General features: G+C 51.2%; 7 protein-coding genes across 7 annotated transcripts; 1 reads left to right on the top strand and 6 right to left on the bottom strand.

Annotated features, from left to right (window-relative positions):
• Positions 1–151: 151 nt before the first annotated feature.
• On the bottom strand, positions 152–1,087 carry PV10_05470 (uncharacterized protein; the record flags this gene model as incomplete). The annotated part of the gene is made up of 1 exon (XM_016370145.1): positions 152–1,087. The coding sequence occupies one exon, from the start codon at positions 1,085–1,087 to the stop codon at positions 152–154; it is 936 nt and encodes a 311-aa protein (XP_016222438.1).
• Positions 1,088–1,287: 200 nt separating this feature from the next.
• Positions 1,288–2,743, bottom strand: PV10_05469 (uncharacterized protein; the record flags this gene model as incomplete). Its single annotated transcript, XM_016370144.1, has 2 exons — positions 1,288–2,657; positions 2,722–2,743. The coding sequence occupies 2 exons, from the start codon at positions 2,741–2,743 to the stop codon at positions 1,288–1,290; spliced, it is 1,392 nt and encodes a 463-aa protein (XP_016222437.1).
• A 908-nt stretch (positions 2,744–3,651) lies between these two features.
• PV10_05468 (uncharacterized protein) lies at positions 3,652–7,221 on the bottom strand (the record flags this gene model as incomplete). Its single annotated transcript, XM_016370143.1, has 2 exons — positions 3,652–7,067; positions 7,201–7,221. 2 exons carry the CDS (start codon positions 7,219–7,221, stop codon positions 3,942–3,944), a joined length of 3,147 nt encoding a protein of 1,048 aa, XP_016222436.1. The 3' UTR covers positions 3,652–3,941.
• Positions 7,222–9,137: 1,916 nt separating this feature from the next.
• On the top strand, positions 9,138–11,115 carry PV10_05467 (uncharacterized protein). The gene has a single exon (XM_016370142.1). It carries the CDS (start codon positions 9,226–9,228, stop codon positions 10,915–10,917), a length of 1,692 nt encoding a protein of 563 aa, XP_016222435.1. The 5' UTR covers positions 9,138–9,225; the 3' UTR covers positions 10,918–11,115.
• PV10_05466 (uncharacterized protein) lies at positions 11,020–12,605 on the bottom strand. Its single transcript, XM_016370141.1, has one exon. It carries the CDS (start codon positions 12,244–12,246, stop codon positions 11,293–11,295), a length of 954 nt encoding a protein of 317 aa, XP_016222434.1. The 5' UTR covers positions 12,247–12,605; the 3' UTR covers positions 11,020–11,292.
• A 1,907-nt stretch (positions 12,606–14,512) lies between these two features.
• Positions 14,513–16,941, bottom strand: PV10_05465 (uncharacterized protein). Its single transcript, XM_016370140.1, has one exon. It carries the CDS (start codon positions 16,448–16,450, stop codon positions 14,711–14,713), a length of 1,740 nt encoding a protein of 579 aa, XP_016222433.1. The 5' UTR covers positions 16,451–16,941; the 3' UTR covers positions 14,513–14,710.
• Positions 16,942–17,448: 507 nt separating this feature from the next.
• PV10_05464 (uncharacterized protein) lies at positions 17,449–20,467 on the bottom strand. The gene has a single exon (XM_016370139.1). It carries the CDS (start codon positions 20,150–20,152, stop codon positions 17,588–17,590), a length of 2,565 nt encoding a protein of 854 aa, XP_016222432.1. The 5' UTR covers positions 20,153–20,467; the 3' UTR covers positions 17,449–17,587.
• Positions 20,468–20,742: the final 275 nt, after the last annotated feature.

Here is a 20,742-nt window from a genome sequence, read left to right as displayed (position 1 = left end):
CGCAAGAGAGGTTGGTGCATGCTCTCCCTGGAGCAATTGCTAATGGCCATTTGGATCTACCCTACTAAACAGCCACCTCACTGGTCAAATTGACTGCCATGGTGCGTCTTTGTTCACAACTAATTTCCAACCCTGTGATGATGCTACCGCATCACCCTTGATGTTGATAATACTTTCTCCAATCATGCACGTCTTTGAACCCCAGCACGTGACGAATTTTCTGATTAGACAACGGCGCCTCCCATTCGGCCATGTCTCTGGTGATCGGGGTGTTGGGACAATGAATTCGGAGAAACTCTTTGGTTGGAATCGAGGTTGTGATGGTGTCATTTGTGGCATTGAAAGCTTGAAAGCCCAAGCCATCCTTGAGAAGACAGAGGTGGCAGATCTGACCCAGATCGCGGGCGTCGATGTAACTCCATGCATTACGCTTGCGGGTTTCAGGTTGGCCCACGTGTCTGGGAAAGTCGCGGGAGTATTCGTGGGGCTCAATGACGTTGCCGATAATGAGGGCATAGATGTCGACGGAGAATCGGCGAGCAAAGGTGCGGGCGATGCGTTCGCCGGTGAGCTTGCTGCAGGCATATGTATCCATGGGATTTCGGTCATAGGCATCTTCGTCCAGTGGGAAGGAGATGTAGTCGTCGTCACCCTGGCTGAAGCATACGCCATAGGTGGTTTCACTACTGGCAATGATGACCTTTTTCACGCCCAGCTTGCACGCAGACTCGATTACATTGTACGTGCTCATGACATTGGCTCGGAACGTTTCGCTGTCAGGCACAATCATGTTGCGAGCATAGGCGGCAAAATGGATGACTGCGTCTGGAGGACCTGGATGTTTGGGCAGTGCATACTCGTCCATGGAGAAGAGGGACGACAGGGCATTGAAGGTCTGTGCTCCATCGGTCAAGTCGGTCTTGAGGGTGTAGACGGATTTTCCCGGTGGTACGTGGTCCTTTGGGAAGTCGATCAGGTCGAGATTGAGGACTTGATGTCCCTGATCCAAAAGATAAGGGATACAGTGGCGACCCGCCTTGCCAGAACCGCCGGTGAAGATGATTCGTTTCGGTGTGGATGATGCCATATTTGGATATCTTTTGTTGTACTACACACAAGGTGTCAAGAGAGTGTAGGACTGTGTCGACAGCCGAACTCGTTCTTGTACGAGGTCTCTCGGTGAGATTTGGTCCGTTGGAGAAAGTGATGACATAATGGCACATGAAACCATGTCGGTCGATTGGATGGGCCCGGTCAAAGGTTTATCTTGACTGAAATAGGAAGCTCTCAAAAGACGGCACTTTTCTTGCGTTGTAATTTGTTGGCGTCTTGGTCGCTTCGACGTCGAAAGCTGAAGATACTGGATTTTTGCTTCAGATTTGGCTGTTGCGATGGGCCACCAGGGGTCAAGAATGTGGATTGCGCTGCCGCTCCGGTCATGTAAGGCCCTTGATAGCTGCCCCATGCGGCAGAATATGGTGCACCGGGGCCCGGCATGTGAGGATTCCCATACGATGAGTGACTCGAGGCCGAGTGGTGCCTTCCGTCCTGGTTGAATCGAGGTGGAATGGGAGGTCGTACCGCAGCAGCATCCTCCTGTCCATATATGCGACGGAGATGTTCTGTCTCACGGTCAATCTCGGCCCGTCGTCGTCTTCGTTGCTCTTGTTCCTCGGCCTCCAATAACTTGCGTGTCTGTAGTTCCTCTTCCTCTTGTCGTCGTCGCAGTTCACGTGCCTCTTGCTCGGCATCACGTTTGAGTCGAGCGGTCTCGGTGTCAATTTCCCACTGACTTCGAGGATCTGTCGGAGGTATGCGAGAGTCTCGAATTGGAGGGTGTTGAGAAGCCGTCGACGTTTGGCGGCCAATTGGGCTGGGGTTGGATGGGACTGCGGTAGGGCTGGACGGGACGGACCTGCGGCCAGAGTTGGATATGTTGAAGGTTTCTTTAAGTGAGCCAAAGTATACATCGCGGATGACCACAGCGCCGAGTAATAGAACAACCTCGAACCCCTTCAAATCTTCAATGTCCATTCGGTGTAGGTTAGGCTCGTACAGAGTGAGTTCTTTTAGACCCTTGAAGATGGACACTGTAATGTCTGGTTCTTTATGCTTGGGTTTGATGCCTTCGAGATTGGTACTCTTGCCTGCAAGAAAACAGGCTAGGTCCTTGGAGAACTTTCCATCCTTCTTCCATTTGAACACAACCTTAGGCGTGATGTCTGATGCTGTAGGGTCATGCTGGGCTCGGTCAAGGGCCGATACGGATGGTGCCCGGAAGGTCTGTTGGGGTAATTCAAATTCCCATGTAGCTGCAGAGGTGAAGCTGGCAGGTTTATGTCTCACCACGATTTGCTGATCTGGGTTGTAGAGTTGAATGGAGAATTGTGAGGGGAGGATGGGTTCTGGAGGAGGAGGGACGACACCGTTGGAGGGCGAGGCTGATTGTGTCCATTCAGGGATGAGTAAGACTTCTGCATAGAGAACTTCGGAACTATAAGCATCGTAGAGAGCAGCGGCATATCGATTACGAGAGGCGTGTTGTTCAGGGTCAAGATGGCGCAAGGTGTATGAGGGTTCGAAGTCGGCGCCATACTGGGCGAAAAGGAAGGTAGACAACTGTTTGGGTTTGTCCTTGGAGGGCTTCAAAACAAAGGCTTGCAGGGCGTTAGTACTATTCAATCGCTCTGGTATGGTAGCATCAATGTCAGTATCACTTACTGGGCAGGTTTTCGTCCAACATGTCGATGTGTAGGATTTGGGAGGGACAATATCAGCGAATGGGCTTCTTGGTCGAGTCGACCAGAAAACTACGGTGGGCACAAAATGAGGGGTCTGATGAATGAAAGAGGGTATTAGGGATTAAGAAGAACAGAAGAACAGACGAAAAGAATGGCATTTAGGTGGACAAGAGGCATTCAAAGTCACATTCATAATACCAAACACAGCCACGACGACAGAGAGGAGTGAGTACTTTAGTCGGGCGACAAGGCAACAAGGCTTCAAGTTTGACGATAAGCAAAGACGGCGTTGGTTATGGGCCCGAGGGCCCACAGCTGCTACCAAGGAATGGACTCACATAATAATGCAGGTGTATTCGTACTCATGGAGGGGCATTGTCAAAAGAATAAGGTAAGTACATACCTAAGGTACCCTTGATGCCGTACTCCCCACCTAACATTGGCACCATTGACCACCGCCAACAGTTCAAGTCTCGGGGATGGAACAACCTGGGGCTGGTGCCTGGAAGCACGCAAAGTGTCACAAAGGACTCGGTCACTCACAGCCCGCTAGCCCGCAGCCAAAGCGTCGTTCAAGACTTTCGAGTGTGACGCGTTCAGCGGTTCAACGCCCCACAAGGCTGCCATGTTTCTACCCGTAGGCGGCACATCAAGGGCGGAAAGGCCCCTTAGTGCCTAACAGGGGTGCTTGAATTCCCCTTCTTTGGCGTCATTGGGCGGAGTCATGGGGACGGGAGGAGCACCTTAGGCGTTGATATTCAAGGCTTTATCACAGTTTGAAAACATTGTTTGTTCCGAGTGCACAGCCTGGCCGCCCAAGCACAGCCTCGTCAAATGAGATGATGCCACGACTTGCCCACAAGAATTGCTGCTATTCTGTCCAAGGTACGTTTCTCAATGTTCAATCCTTGCGACGGTGGGCTTCAAGCCTTGCATTATGAATCTTGCTTTAACCTCCATCACTCCTTGCGGGGAACAAGGCAGAATTGTATCCCACCAAATATAGTACGTGGACAAGATCAATCCGCATTAGGGCCACCTCATCCACGAAGCTTGTTCACAGTAATAAGGATACGACGCGTGGACAACCCCGATTAGGTAGCCCTAGAGCCACGGGTATACAGAGAGCCTTGGTACTTTGTTTAGCCGGGTATGTTTCACATCACACCATCTCAGTACTGTAGGCATATCCCCTTCATCTCATTGCAACCTCAGGGCCTCTTCGTCAAGCACTCCAAACAACTCTTCGACATCACTCACCACCTTGTCAATCCCAACGCTCAATTGTCCCGTGACGAGGGCATATGTATACAAAAGACTATAGTCTTCGTCACTCGTCCGTTGCTCCTCAGCGTCATGTCGTCTGTAGGCGAAAATCTTGGCAAGGAGACGGTCCCTCGTATGATCGATATTGGGCAACGCGTCACTGGGAATCGCGTACTCGAGCTTCATCGAGCTTGCCAACACGCTGAACAAATGACTGATTCGTCCGCACAACTGCGCCCTTTCCTTGGCAGTTGCTTTGAGCAATGCGTCTTCTCCAGGCGATGCTGTTAGATCCTTCAGGATCACTTCATTCATTGCGTGGAATGCGTCCAGCATATCCTTAGTCTCGTCCAGAATTCTTGCATATGTCGCGTGGGGGAATGGCCTCCGCAGTTCAAACTCGCTCTTGGACGCTTCTGTCAACGCCTGAAGGCTGGCCAGATATCGTTGCAGATAGTACTCTTCACGCAGATTCATGTACCCGTCTGGATGCATTCCTTCTGTCAAGGTTGCTAGTGGATCACGCTTCCAGATCAGCCCCATTCGTAACCACAGCAAGGACAGCCCATCCTTTAATTTCTGTCGGGCCGACTGAGGCCAAACCACCCGGGTGATGATCAAGCCCCAGAGGCAGCCAGAGAGAACTGCCACAACTCGATGTGTGGCAATGGCGAAGATGAATGGATTGTTCCCTTCGTCTTCTTCATCTCCGTCGTCGTCATCGTCCAGGGCCGTGAGACTGTAGGCATAGAGCGCACTCAGGTTGTATGTAAGCATGATGAACCGGCCCATAGGACCTTTGCCCTGCCCAACGATTATGTACGCAGTCCAGTATGCCATGCAGAAGCCGAAAAATGCCATAGCAAACGGGTTTCCTTGACAAGTTTCCCATGCTGCAATGGCAAGACCTGCTCCTAAGCAGGTACCCAGCACCCTGGAATACCCAGTAGTGTTGGAGGCTCCAATGGTCATACTGCATACCAGCATATACGACACCAATCCCCACTCACCTCGCCAATGTGAGTACGTTGGTCGGCTTGCGGGAATGAAACTTGCCGCAGCGTAGAGCATCGCTCCTAATCCAACTTTGATTGCGAACTTGACATCTTCACGTCGGCCAAATGACATGACCGTATACAGTCGTTGAAACAACCATTGCTTGAACTGAGACCGGCCTGGCCACATCGGCTTTGAATGGAGCTCTGGCAATGTGGTCGGCGGTTGCCCAACCTGCAAATCCAGTGCATTTGCTCGGTCAAGGACTTTCGCAAAGTCGGGATCCACCCCATCGAGGTCGTGCGACGCATCTGTTGACGACCAGAATTTGAGCCACCTCCATGATCGGCCGTTGGGCTTTTCATCCACCTCGAGCTGAAATTCATCCAAGATGAGCAGGTAATCTTTGATGGATTCGGCAACCTCGACAAGCGAAAATGAAAAATACCCGCAGCAGGCAGCCGCCTCCTCCCAGTCGGCTTGCACAGGAATCGGTCGGGAGATGTCCATAATCTTCTGCTCGTACACCATGTCCAGCGAAGCCTTGCGTGTGGTTTTGTAAAGTTTCAACGCACGGTCAAGACTGACCTTGAACTTGGGATTAGTCAAGGCCGCATAGTCTCTAGGCTTGTCGAAAGGAAAGTCATCAAGAATTTCCTTCAAGGTGAAAGCTAGTGATCTCATAGCTGGTCCAAGGTTCTCGATGAAGATATCAAAGATCTGCACAGGAGTGCGAAACTTGAGCGGAGTCTGCTGGGATTTGTCGCCGCCCTTGACCAAGTCCGGGGACAGTGGGCTGAAGAAGTCCGTAATGTTTGCGTGGGTGGTACTCGGTTTTCGATCCAAATAAGAGTCAAAAGGAGACTGTACCAAACTTCCAAGGGGGGGAGTATGTGTCCAAGAACTCGTAGGAGGCTGTTGATTGATAATGATAAATTGCATTCTTGCCGCACTTCGCAGCCCACCTATGCTTTGAGATATTCGTTGAATGCAATGAGCGAGTTTATCTTCGGCCGCAGCCTGACGCTCGGTGCCCAGCAGGTAGTGCTCGTATTTTGACTCCTTCAAGCCCTTCGGCATAGAGGCAGAGAGCTTCTTGTGACGCTCACTGATATCAATAAATATTTTGTCTTCCAATTCCGCCTGGTCCCCCGATAGAAAACTGCTCGTAGTCAAGGCGAGCATGTCTGACAGGCAATCAGTAACATCTATCAGGCTCTGGCGAAGCTTTGCTCTGGCGGAAATCGGGAAAACAATAAATGAGACGAGCATGGTGGAAAGGACGCCGGCAATGAGCATACGGAGGATCTGGGATATTTTTTCAAACGAGTAGTCCCCAGCTTGGACAGCGCCTTCTTTTGTCAAGACGGTAATCAGACCCAAAGAAGCCAACGAACATGCGATGTTAACCAGGGGATCGTTGAGCTTGAGTTTGACCCATCCTATGAAGCCAAGTCCGCCGCCAATAAAGACGACAAGCACCACGATATGTCCAAGCACGGCCAGATGCACCGCGTCGGCAAAAAAGACAGCAACTGTCATGCTCAAGAGCGAAATGAGAGCAGTATAGATGAAAGCTGTTGTGGCAAGGAGCAATGCGTCCAGCATGCTCCCCAGAGACCTTGCAGGATGGAAGTAGACGGTTATTGTGGCTACCATGTGCTTGGAATCTTGCCGGCCCAGTAAGCTGCTGATGACGGGTACAAATGTGGCAAGGCTACCAAGCAGGTATGCAAGTGCGCATTTGAAGATGCCCTTGCCGGTATCTGAGAATAAGAAGTTCTTTGTATTGGTGGTATGTTCTTTCAGCGATCCAGCAATGGTATTAGGCCTCGAAGATGAGGGATTCTGAGGCCGGTCCCCGCTGGAGGCGAGTAATGGAGTGGTATCATCAGGGTAGGAGTTTGGAGGTAGGACATTGTGGCTTTGGGACGAGCGTAAAGTGAAGCTCTTGTTCCGCCGGGCGCCAGTAGCGGGATCAATGTATGAGGACAGTCGCAACTGAAAGATGTCCTCGTCAGCAAGAGACCGTTGGACGACGGAAGAAGTGGCAATACGCTTGCTCTATGATTCACGTGATGATCGATGAGAGGAGGGTCAGCCATGTTATGGGACTGCTCGGTAGTACAAGGACGAGACGAACGCGCCTGAAGATGAGGGAAATGGAAATGTCAAGTATTGCATAGTTATATCAAACGGTGTCGAAGGTCAACGGCATGATGCAAAGAGACTTTGACTGTGACTGAGAGGAATGTAATAGATGGATGGAATGAGGAAGAGGTACAAGACAGTCGATAGGTAGTGATAATCAAGATGGTTCCAAGGAATCTGTCTGAGATGGAAGTATGGAAGGGTTGAAGTGTTTGAAGTATTGAAGTCTTGAAGTGTCTCGAGATAACTTTTAACGCGGTTCCCATCAGGGAAGGAACGCGAGCTCGCATGTCACTCTCTCCCAAAGGCAGGAACGACTGGGCTGGTCTCGGTCCGACATTCTACCGAAGTTGCAGCAATTTTTATATCAAAATACTTCTGTCGCATTTGACCATAGATAGGCCTAGATGTCAGCCACAGCACCATGAGCATTTTGATCAGAAAGCCCATTCTAAGAATTAAGTCAGTGTTGCCGCTCTGATGCACCTGCATTGTGGCTCCCGTACGAGGGCTCCCGCCACTTCTCATCTAACCTGTTTCCCTGGCACTTCTTCCGAGTAAAGGAACACCGCAAAGCTGAATTGCCCCTAACCAGCAATTCTTCTCTCTCACATGTCTGAAAAGCATGATGCTCATGCTAGGCCACCGGAGTTCTTGCGTGAAATTTTCAAGACTCTGCGCAAATGCCCTCCCTTAGAGTTGCCTTCTCTCGTCGACACCTGGATCGACAGCAAGCCAGGAGGTGAAATGATAAGGCAGGTCGCCGATTTTCCAGATGGGTTTGACCCTTCACAATGTGAAGAAGCCCTTCAGGCTTTCTCCCAGGCAGTCGCACACGCTACATCCTGCTGTCTCCCCAATGTACAACCTGAGGCAACAAGGCCGGTATTCGAGATACCTTCGCTACCTGGTACTGACATTTTTCAAATTTCTGTTCGCCAGCGGATTTGTTCTGACATTTACGAGCAGGCTTGTATTTGTTCCCGGGTCTGTTGACGCCACAGGTGCAGGTCGCTCTCCTCGAACGACTGCTTCATCGAGATCTTAGCAATCCTACTCACAACACCAACATCGACTTGCACTTTAAATTACATGATTTGAAACATACTATGCTTCCTTCCGATGGCCCTAACAAGGGTTCCAATTCATTCTTCTCCCTCGATCAAAAGACAGTTATAGCGCCCCATGATGCCAGCATTCACAAACCAATCACGGTCAAACAGCTCCTCGACAGCAAACTCCGATGGGTCACACTGGGCGGGCAGTATGACTGGACGAATAAGATATATCCTTCAGAGCCCCCTCCAAGATTTCCAGCAGATATTGCGACACTCATGGAGAGGCTATTTCCCAACGTCGATGCCCAAGCAGCTATTGTCAATTTCTACAGTCCAGGGGATACTCTAAGTGTCCACAGGGACGTAAGTGAGGAGTGTGACAACGGCTTGATCAGTGCAAGCATTGGATGCGATTGTATTTTCATGATTGGCAACCAAGATGGAAGCTCTGCAAGCGCCATCCGGCTCCGCTCCGGAGATGTCCTCCTCATGTCCGGAGAATCCAGGTTTGCATGGCACGCAGTGCCAAAGATCATCACGGATACATGTCCCTCTTGGCTAGAAGACTGGCCTGTGATGGATAAGACCGCGTCGGAGCAGTATCAGGGTTGGCAAGGATGGATGCGTAACAAGCGAATCAATCTCAACATCAGACAAATGCACCAAGCTCGGCAAAGAACTGGTGCGGGGCATTAGCAAACAGTTATTAAGCAGATATAGCCATGGAGGGGGGCAGAAACTCATATGCGAACCAGCAGCTCCAACAGCTTCGGGTAGAGAGCATAGTGCATACCTTACCTTCGTAGCCGGGATTCAAGTGTGGAGATGTTCATGTCGTCTGCCGGAAAAGCCCACCTTACAATTCTCGAACTGGTAAATAGACACCTATCTTAGTAGTTGATGATCATTCCCGTATCGGCACAAATAGCCAGGCAGCATCCAAATATTTAAATCCTGATCCCCCCCTGTGTTCTTAAGTCTAGTATATCATAATAATCACCTCAGTCGGCAACATGACGGCTAACTGGGAGATCAAGGCCAAGGCCAAAAGAGAGGCCATCTTCAACTCCATTCCAGAAAAGTGGCGCCTAGCCAAAGTGCCAACAGCCGAGGAACAGAAAGATGTCACCGGCACTTATGTTCATCAGTTCCTTGACAAAGGCGAGATTGAAATCACCGAGACAGATGCTGTTGGCATCGCTGAAAAGGTAGCATCGGGAGAATGGACTGCCGTTGCTGTGACTGAAGCATTCTGTCATCGCGCATCACTGGCCCATCAACTCCTCAACTGCCTGCACGAGACATTCTTCGACGCAGCACTGGCATCTGCAAAGAAGCTCGATGAGTATTACGCAAAGAATAAAAAGACCATCGGACCTCTTCACGGAGTGCCAATTTCATTGAAGGATCAATTCCACATTGAAAATGTCGACACCACCATGGGATATGTGGGCTGGATCGACACTTTCCAAGGCGATGCCAACGACCCAAGAAAGCGTAAATACGAGAGTGAGATGGTGAGAGAGTTGAGAGCCCTAGGCGCCGTCTTGTACTGTAAGACGAGTGTGCCACACACTTTAATGAGTGGAGAGACTGTCAACAACATCATCGGATATACGTGGAACCCCAAGAACCGATTCGTTACCTGTGGAGGCAGTTCTGGAGGCGAAGGTGCCTTGATCGGATTCAGAGGCTCGCCAGGTGGCTTTGGTACCGATATTGGTGGTTCCATTAGAATTCCCTCTGCTTTCAACGGTCTGTATGGTCTCCGACCAACCTCAGGACGTCTACCGTACGAAGGCATGGCCAACAGCATGGACGGTCAAAACACCCTTCTCTCCGTCGTTGGACCCCTAGCCACTTCGGCTCGAACACTCAAACTGCTCACCAAATCCCTCTTGTCTCAAACCCCATGGCTCTACGATCCACTGGTTGTCGACATGCCATGGCGTGACGCTCAAGAACAAGCAATTCGTGATGTTGTCAGCTCTGCCGCCTCATCCAGTGGCCCATTGAGTTTCGGCTACTTCAAGTCGGATGGAGTGGTCAACCCTCAACCTCCCGTTGCACGAGCAGTGGATATGGTAGTGGAGGCGTTGAAAACGGCAGGTCACAAGATCATCGAGTGGAAGCCACCACCACACACCGAGCTTATTGCTATTGCGATGAAACCATGGCTTGCCGATGGTGGAAAAGACGTCTACGACTCGTTCGCATTATCCGGAGAGCCCATGTCGACTCAAATCCAGATGAGCTACGGCGGGGGTCCTCGGGAACAATTGAAGGCATCGGAAATTGCAGCCGTCAACGTCGAAAAACGAGCAATCCAGAAGAAATACATGGATTACTGGAACAGCACTGCTGAAATCACTGGCACAGGCCGACCCGTGGATGGAGTCATCTCACCCGTGGCTCCTTACCCAGCCGCCAGACAGTTGAAATATCTCTACTACGGCTACACTGTTTGGGTCAACGCCCTCGACTACACCTCGGTGGTCATTCCCGTCACCCAAGGGGATGCGGCCAAGGATGTATATCCCAAGGACTACTCTCCATTGAACGACCAGGACAAGCAAGTCTTTGACTCATATGATGCCCAACTCTACCAGGACTCGCATGTTGCTGTTCAGATTGTGGGCAGGAGATACACCGAGGAGAAGATGATTGCCATTGCCGAATACGTCGGTGGCTTGCTGGGGAAATAGATTGTTCAAGCTGCGTCAGTCAGAAAGAGTTGGTAGATCTTCAAAGTGACGCCTATATTCGCAGAAGATATCGTGTTCTACCTGGTGTCTATTTAGATAGTCCTCAATGCATTAACGGCTGTTTGCATGTGTAGACTGAGAACAGCGGTCACAAGAGCCATGGCTGAAGTCAAAAGAACAATGAAAAGTCGTATGCCTAGGGAAACAATGTTTTGAATTGTGTTTGTATTTGCAAACTCTCTCTCTCGCCCTAAGTGGCAGAACCCGACCGTATCAACAACCCGTCCGAGTAGTTGTACATGTGAAGACTATTCATCTCTCGGCTCGGATTGCTGTTGCTGTCAAAGCTGCCTCTCTAGTTACAAGCCCCAATGACTATTCCATCCTGGGGGGCTCCAGATCAATGTCCTCGAGATTGTTCCACAGATCAGGACCGATGAGTTGTTTGAGCCGGTTAGATTCTCGAGTCTTTTGGTCATCAGGCTCCGAAACCACCCTCTTTTTCCCTTTCTTGCCTGTTTTGTTGGGCGATGAAGCCTCAATGTACGAGTCTGATGTCATTGAAGTGTCGTCGTTGTCGTCCAGAATGTTACTGAGGATCTGGTCAAAATTGATATTCTGGTTGGCAGTAGAGACTGGCGCGGGAATCGACACAGTGTCGTTGTCTTCATTGACGTCAGATTCAGACATGATGTAGTCGCCATCGCTTTGAACTTGGCCAAGGTCTGTCTCTTCATCGATCTCAGGTATCTCATTCTGGTCGACATCTTCTTCGGGGTCGGGAGGATAACGACATTGGCTGGGAAATACACATTTCTCACAACCTTTCAAGGAACGTGGGCTCTTGAGGATTTTGCGAGCTTTTCGTTTCCACGCACCCCATGCCCGCCAGGTCACATAGTCAAACTCGCTGGAGCAACTTTGTCTCTTTTTCCTCTTACGCAGATTGGGCTGAGCGGCTTCCCCGCTGCAGTAGTAGTGGCCATCTACCAGACAACGGCGGGTTACTCCAAGTGGATAACGGCTGTGACATAGGTGACAGATCCACACCCAAGTGAGAGGCTCTTCTGGTGGTGGTGGGAGTTTGGCTTTGAGGTGAGAGTTGGTCATAGTGGTGACCTGATTAGTGGAGAATGGCTGTTCGGAGGAACTGAGGATCCTGGCAGGATCAAACGGTGGTAGAAAGGTTAACGCAGAAGGATCAGGCATGTAAGTTGGAGATCGGGGTGAACGAATACCCTCATGAGATTGAAAACTAGTGTAGCCAAGTTTGTTGACTGAAGTGTCCACGGCTGGTTTGGATGCACCTCCTGATCTTGTTGAAAGCATGATCCTGGCACAATATGAGAGGAAATGAATAGGAAAACAAACCAATTCGAACCGTTGCGGTGAATAGGTTCTCTGCGCAAAGTCACATCACAATGGGTAAGGGTCGGAGAGGGCATTGAAAAGAGAGTAAGGCGTTTGCAGGATGTCATTGTTCTTGTGAAGACAATGAGATGGACATGCGGAAGACAAGAGCGCGGTTCAGTAACAGCAGACACGGGATCCTGCTTTGTTGGGTCAGTACTAAATTTGAACTTAGTGATGGATTGAACAGAATTTGATGTGCAGAACAAAGATGGGCGTCACTCCTGGTGCAAACCTGTGTTGGTTGTAAATTGGATTGTAGGTGGACAGAAAGTTAGAGGTATTGCAGTTGTCTTCAAGGGCTGCAGTCGACCTCGATCTCTCAGCGCAGAAGAAAGCCATTCATTCGACATGACTTTTACACCAGATCCTGGCATGCATGGAGAGACATAAGCATGCCACATGGATGTACAGGTTGAGTGAATACGCTGGTGGTAGTAGCGTAGTGTGATGGTAGCGTGAAGTTGGTAGTTGGATGTTTCAGACAGGCGCAGTCGGACGCAAGGCTGGAAGAATTAAGCCCTCGTGATATTCCTTGGCAAAGCACCAGCCACGAGTTTCTGATCAACGCTAGTACCAAATGTAGTTTAGATCATGTGTCACTCTTGGCACAATTGATGTGGCGGGTGGGCGGGTGGCTGGGCAATATCTTCTCCTCTCCTCTTCTCTCTCATCGCCATTCACATGATCATCTTCTGCTCTTCTGCCCAACCACTTGATGCCCAGCCCAGCCTCAGTATAATGAATCCTTTCCCATTCACAAGAGGCTGGGCTTGCAATTTGCGGAAGACTACATCTATGCAGCTTTGACTCTGCGCTTGCTAACATTCCACACTCTTCATTCCAACATTCTGAGAAACTCACATTGACTCTGGTACAGTAGACCGTCAAAGTTAACCCAATCCAACCCATCACTCACCAACCCAACTCAACCCAACCAACCCTCCAAGTCCGAAGACACTGCCATTTTCCTTAGGATCAATTGATCAACCGATCATCACCTACCACTGCAGACCGGACCTTTCAACACCATCAAAATAGCTCCCCCAGCGCTTGTAGAAACTTGTTTTGTCGTTTCCATCCCGCCACCCTCGTCGTCACCCCCATCATCCCCTACCTCTACCTCTTCCTCACCGAGAGCATTGACAGCCCGTGTCGCTCAAACCCACCCCATCCCCATCCGACAACTCCCCGACAGTTCGACTCTTCTGATCGGACCTGGCCTGAGCCCACCAGCACCCAAAAAGTTTCGAACATTGTTGGATTTCAATTTCAATCCGTTTGGACATTTCCGTTCACGCAGTTCTCCGTCGACACTTCAAGGATTTGTTGGATCGCATGCGCTTGTGAAACCTTCAAGCAGTAGCAACAGGAAACCATCTCACAGCCGAAGACACTCGACACCCCCATCCCATTTCCACCGTCAAAATGGTCCAGCAGAACGTCGTCATAGCCATCATCGTCCTGAGCCTGTTTGTGGTTCTGGCTCTAGTGGGATACGGCATCTATGCAGTACAGAACCGAGTGAGCCTGTTTGCGAGTCGGGAGAAGGAACTGGACGAGGAGGAAGAATAACGTCGACTCAGGTTCCTGAGTCGGCGTCAAAACCAGCACTGGTGCCAGTGGAAACTGCGGTACCAGTGCCGAAACCAGTCTCTGCTCTCAAAAGATCTTCTCCCAGCGATGAGAAAACCGGGGAATCTTGTCCCATTTTCACCAAAACATCTTCTGGCCCACGAGGCATCGTGGTATCTGAGAGTGTGGCGAACAAAAAGATGCGGACACGATCGGTGAGGTTCAAATTAACCACGGCGGATGGGTTTGATGAGGAGGTGATTGTTCCTCCTTGGCCAGACCCCGAAGTCGTCGTACTACCTGAACCAGATCCGACTGGCAAACGCACGATTTCGGGACAATTGAGGTATGAAGACGAGCGAGACACGTGGTTTTGACGGATGGACTCGCTCAAGGAACGATTTTTTTTTTTACAATTTGTTTTCCTACCGACGATATTTGTCGGACACGACGACGTTGATGACCGATCGACCGACCGATTTGGATGATACACATACAATTTACGACAGCGCGTTATACATGTATCTCTACAACGATATCATGGATTCATGGTCACCATTTTTTGGGCGTTCTGAGATGAAATCAAACAAAGGAAACGGAAAGAGTTAGACAATTGGGATATACGTGGAATATATTTGGAATAAATACAACCCTAGTTCTATGTCATGTCAGATGAGATAATCAACGACTTTGCATCAAATCCTTGTTTGCGCTGTTGCCGTGAACGTGAAGATTAATATTGTACAGATGGTCATTTGTTGCCACGGGGATGCCGATCGCAGCCATAATAATTGGTTTTCGTCTTTTGTTAGAAATCCGAAATGATGCTGATATTGCCTCTTTGCCTCAGAGCAGTAGCACGTCTGGCATCTTCTTCAGCCTGATTGACCCCGTTCAAACCGGTTGTAGTTGCGGATGTAGGACCAGACCCATTGGTCATGCCAGGTCCTGCTGAGTCGGGGTGTGGCTTGGTGAATTCACCATATTTGGGATTTTCTCCTGACCCACCCTGCCCAGGGTTCCCTAGGCCGGGCGCGGAAGATGTGGAAAGAGGTATTTTCCGGAGTCGATCCTCCTTGATGCGATTCTTCCACTTATTGACTAGACGGTCAAAGTCCCACTTGTCAACGGGGGGACCGAGGTTGGCGCGGTCTACGTTGATATTCCGTAGCGCCGTATTGGAACTGTCCTGCTCTGACATGCCGTCGCCGGTATTGTGACTGGGGTGAGCATTATTGTCGTTGCTATTGTTGTTGGCGGGTAACTTAGTCAAGCTGATCAACCTGAGTTCCTCCCTCATTTCCTTACCCCAAGTGCGGCGTTCAGGCGGCCATAAAGCCATTTCGCGCGGCCACTGACATTTGCTGAGATAGTCAACCTGCTGCTGCAGGTGTGCGGCCTCTTGACGCACAGTCTCGAGACTTTCCTCCAGCTCGGCAACGCGGGTCTGTTCAGTGTGGTAGGCACGGAGGAGCTCGACGTGCCAGAGCAAGGTGCGAATGTCGAGTGGGTTGGCCATCCAGTTCTGGAATGCTGCGTCGAGGTGCAGCAGGGTGGATTCAGTCCACTGTGCGGCGGACCGGGTTAAGAAATCGGCCTCCTCGGCGATGTTACTGGTGGTAGGCTGGGAGAGACGTAGGGTTTGCCATTTCCACAGGTCGATGCTCTGTGTGATTTGTTGACGGAGCGGATGTAGTTGCTCCGGGCCCGGGGCCGTGATGGGGATCGAGTTGGCCGTCCCAAATGGAGCGGCTTGGAAGAGTGTTGGGGGAGTTGGGAGGATCTTGAGGCATAATGACGGGAAGGTCTGAGAATGGACATCGAAATTGAACGGCGAGGGTTTGGGTGAGGCGTTTTTGGTAGCGGCGCGCAGAGAATCGAGGACTTCGCGGAGTGAAAGCTCGAGGGCTCGTGTGGTCTCGGGGCTGTTCATGTCAGAGGAATATGTCGCAAAAGATCGTTTGGTGCCTTGAGCTTGAACCTGGGGTTGGTTCAGATTGGATGTCATTGTAGTTGAAGGGCTGGAGACGAGGGCAGGGGTGGGGGGCGCAGGCAGGCCTGGAGAGTCGAGGGAGGTGGGATCAGTAATGACACCAGTCGCTTGCCAATTCAGTCGATTGAGTCGCATGTGGAGGCCACCTGGAGGGACACGATTGAGCTCTTCGGCATTGGTGGCCACAACAGGAGCATTTGAGGGTGCGACTGAGGGACTCGCTCGCCGAGAGGCTGTATCTTCGCGCTCAGCACTGAGGTCGTTGTTGAGACCCTTCTTCTCAGCGGCAGCACCTCCTCCTCTGGCAGTCCGTCGCGTGATTCCTCCACGCATGCGACGGATCTCATCCACATTATGAATACCATCAGGCTTCTTCTTGGAGATGAACTGGTCGAGATGTCTCCCTAACGAGGAAGAAGTGAAGGGTTGATGACAGTAGGGACACTGCTTGTCCTTTGGGGCAGGAACTTTGGCCTCGTTGAGTTTTGTAGTTGAGCCGTTGGCATCGTTGTTCTCCGAGTCGGAGGAGGAGTCGGCATGGGCACTTTCAGCCATGGAGAGGAGGCGGTGGGATTGCGAGATGGGGTGTGGGTGTGGCCTGGCTCGATCCTGCAGGCATCCACAAAGACCTTAGTCCAGATTGTGTGCAGATTGGTTGATTACCCAGGATTGTCTAAGCAAAGATGGGGATGGCAAGCGAGAGATGAGTCAAGCTGCATCCGAATCAACTACTGTAGATGCTAGATTCCTGGGTGGGTTAAGCTGGATAGAGATGGCCAGAGATGCCCAGGGTGGAGGGGTGTATTTCATTGAGGGAGATTCTGTTGGATGGGTGGAGGGTGGAGGTGGAGGACTGAGAGAACTGGATTCTAGGGCAAAAAATGAGAAAAGACGACCAACCTGAGTGGAAAATGGATGTGGTGGAAGCGGAGCATGAGAGGGAGCTTGGTGCAGGGCCAGATCAGGACGACATTATCGAAGAATTACCTAGGTCCTCAGGTACGGTAGATAGTGATAATACTGCTCCTACGAAAGGTGAGTCGAGTCGAGTCGACCTGGTGATGAGTTCTCGTCCGAGCGGCGAGATGCAGGATGCAGGATGTGGTGGAGGCTGAGCGGAAGTCTCGGGAGGTTTCATTCCCGGTGAAAGAGTTCCTCCGTGGATTTGGGGGTGGAGGGTGCCTTAACTCCAGTTAACTCCCGCCCTATGATCTGCACCCAGAGCGTACTCCGTAGGTGGTATTTGTGATTCCTTAGGCACCTGGGTAGCCTAGACTTACCCGGAATGGATTGTTGCGTCTATGTGGACATTGAGGCGCCCCAGTCTTCCCTTCTTTGGCCCACGCTAACCAAATCTTGCTGAATCACGAGTGCAGGTTCACCCACGGCTCGTTCCGCACTGATGCTAATAAATAATAACTGACTAATAAAGAACGGAAGAACTCTCTTTAGGGCCGGTGCCTGACACGTGCATAGGCACCAAATCCTCCACTGACGTCCATCAAATCTACCATCTCTACCCAAATGACAAAAGAAAGAAAACAACATCTCTTCTTCTAATACATATACTTTCTTCTCTTGGCTCGTCATGTCTCATTCACAGACTACCAGACTACCTAGGTAATGTTCGTGTTCGTATTCATGTCATCATTTCCAATCACAACGCTTATTATATATACATTCCTTCTCCATTCACGGACTAGAAGGCTTCCAACTCTGTCTCCTCCCTGTTGCGCGCAGTCTCCTCTCTTCTCGTTCTCTTTGACTTTGCTCCTCGAACCTTCTGCGGCTCACATCGTATTCTGAGGGACCTTCCGCCATGATGGGTTCATGTGCACTGGTTCTATGACTGCGATCGGTCCGGGGTTGCTCCTCGAAAACTGTGATGCGGTGACCCTCGCCATCGTTCGGCCGGGAGAACTGGTCGTGTCTGTGTCCCTGGTTCGTCTGGCGATAGCGGCTCGTCGACGAAATCCGGGAATGGTCCGATGCTACTGGTGTGGCTTTGATTGGTCCCGGTCCTCCTTCCACCACCGTCCGCACTCCGCTCGCTGGCTCCTCCCGTGTTGAGGCGGGTATCAGGTCTCGCCAGGTAGCCGGGGATGTCCCCGGTGGAGCTGGCCTCGACCTGGTGCCTATATTCGTAATATTGGCTCCTGGGTTTGCCATTATCGTCGTGGGCATGGGCATCGTCTCGGTCGTGCGACTCGTCATCTGCCATCCGTCAGCCTCATCAGAATCTGACCGGGCACGGGGAACCACGTGGTTGGGATAACCACGAGGATTTAGAGAGTCACGATAGGTTTGTGGGATTGAAGCATAAGGGGGAGGGGAAGTGGATGGGCAATAAGGCTCAGCACGGTGATGGGATTCATCAAACGAACCAAGGTGAGAATCACCCTTAACCAGACCTAGTCTTTCTTCTTCTGTCGCATTCCTTGTCGCTCTCCTATCATGTGTGGCGCTTGACCCTCGACTGCGGAGCTGTGGCCGCTCTTGTGATGAGAGTACATCCGGAGTCCGTGAACCCGGCCGAAGGAAGTTCGTAAAAGAAAATTGTCGCCGTGCCTCGTGGCTGGCTGGGAGGTTGGGTGAAGATTCCAGTTTGGGGGCAAGTGGTTTCGATCTTGGTGATGGTTGTGCTGAAAAGAAGGCGGATTTGTCATCTGGGGGTCGTCTTTCGCCTCGAGCAAGCCCATAGATGCGTTCTTGGGCGAGCTCACGGCTGCCAGGACCAGACGGCGAGACGGGAGATGGGGAATTGGCAGGATGGATCTTGATCTCATCCAGAGCCACTGGGTGAACAGGACTCTGCAATGCGCTGTCATAAGCGGCGTCATTACCAGGAGATGCATGTCGGGCAGTCTGAGAGCGGCCGCGGAGGGACTGGAAGAATCCAGGGCTGGGATGTCGTTCCTCATCTTCTGGATCTGGATAATGTGACATTCCCAATGGGTAATGAACGGTTGGTCTCCGTGGGAGTGGAGATCCTGGCTGACCAATGATAGTCTTTCTACGTCGAAGGCCATCCCATTCCACAATCTCGTTCTCACGCACAGGCTCGAGTTGATCCTTGAGCGTGTCCTCTCTCAATCTCCTGGCTTCTTCTTGCTCCATCTTTTGCCGCGACACCGAGATTCTTCGAATCAAAGCAGCGGTACCGCGAATCGCGTCGGCTTTTGGTTCTGTTTCTGGCTGCTCTACCTCTCCGATTTCTCTGACTTGGTCGAGGTCGCCCTTGAAGACAGCAGCATCGGGCACATCTTTGGCTGACTTGGACATTTGTAGCAGCACGACTCCCGTGCAAATTTGGAGGAAGCCCATGATGACAGTGGTTATGCTGACCGGAGTTCCCTTGAAACCCCGAAACAGAATGGCTGATGTGATGATGGTTGCGCTGGTGAAGACTACATAGTAAGTTGGGGTGACGAGCGCGGCATTGAAGATGTTCAAGGCCTTGTTGAGGTAAATGATTTCGGTCAGGAGCGTGGCGATGACAAAGACCAAGAGGACGTAGAGAAACCACTGATTGAACTGAGGCTTGCCGCCAATCTGAGCGACGACGGCGCTACCCAACCCCTGAGTGGCGACGACGCTGAGACCGCCAATGAAACTGCAGATGCTCAAATACACGAGCATGCTTTTCTTTCCATACCTGGGAGCGACCCAGAAGGCAACAAAGAGGCAAGCGACGATGACGACGCCAGCATAACTCAAAAAGCCCGGTGATATGACATAATTCTTCATCTGCTGGATATCGGCCACTGCGCTCTGCTCCGGGGCGTTGAGAACAATGACGACACTGCCAACAATGCAATTGAAGCAGCCAGCTTTGCCCACAAAGCTCAGCCGTTCCTTCAAGAAGATGGCAGATAGTATAGTGGTCACAACGACACTGAGGGCGCCCAGAGGGGTGACCAGGATGGCATCGACAAAAGCATAAGCAACAAAATTGCAGATCTCGCCAACGATCATCAAGGTCATGCCTCCCCACCAGTAGGCATTTTTCAGGTACCCATATCCCTCACCAGCCTCTTCGTTGTATTTGGCATTGGCCTTCAACAAGCCAACCTTCTTCATGACAAAGGAGATACCGATGAAGATTCCCGATGCGACGGCGAGAGAGAGGCCGACAGCCTTGAAGACAGGCGGCCGATCATTTTCAGAGGATGTTGTCGATGTGGTGGAATTGGTGTCGTCTTGTCGAGAAACAAGTGTATGGGCGACTGCCCATACCTGGGGAGAGACGGCGTCCATGGTGAGGAGGTTTGCTGTCCGTGCAGGCTAGAGGGTAAAGGGGGAATGTAGGACGAGGACCAAGGCTCAAGGTCATTGAACTGCCATGGACGCGGTGTTGCAGGGCACGGGGGATGTCTCTGCTGGTCGGACTTGGAAATGTAACAAGGCTGAGAGGGGTTGAGCGCTTGCAAGGAAATGATGGTCTAGGCGTAAGTAGAATACGAAGGTGTCAAAGAAGGGATCTAAACGTGTCGGACAGATACCTTGGTATAGAGCAAAACACGAAAAGGATACAGGATGCAGCTTGGGCGCCGTGGAAACGGTCTCAAAGTGGATGACGCAGTGGGTAGAAACGTGGTGGCACGGTGGGAAAGCTGCGTCGACGAATCAGCTCGTGAGATTATCGACCAATTCGAGAGACTTGCGTAGTCGGGTGTGTGATTCCGAAGGCGCTGAGCCTTTGTTAAGACCGCCGATTCTAGGCCTTCGAGGCCCCCTCGGCCCACCTCGAAGGCTAGAGGACATTTCCGAGGGCCTAGCGCCTTGGTGCCACTAAGCCTCCTAATAGTATATAGTACCTAGGTAGTCAGACGGCTCGCCAGCTGTCT

The sequence above is a fragment of the Exophiala mesophila genome (assembly GCF_000836275.1).
Source record: "Exophiala mesophila strain CBS 40295 unplaced genomic scaffold supercont1.4, whole genome shotgun sequence".
Taxonomy (NCBI): domain Eukaryota; kingdom Fungi; phylum Ascomycota; class Eurotiomycetes; order Chaetothyriales; family Herpotrichiellaceae; genus Exophiala; species Exophiala mesophila.
The sequence above is the reverse complement of the archived record's forward strand: the minus strand, read 5'-3'. Positions and strand labels throughout refer to the sequence as shown.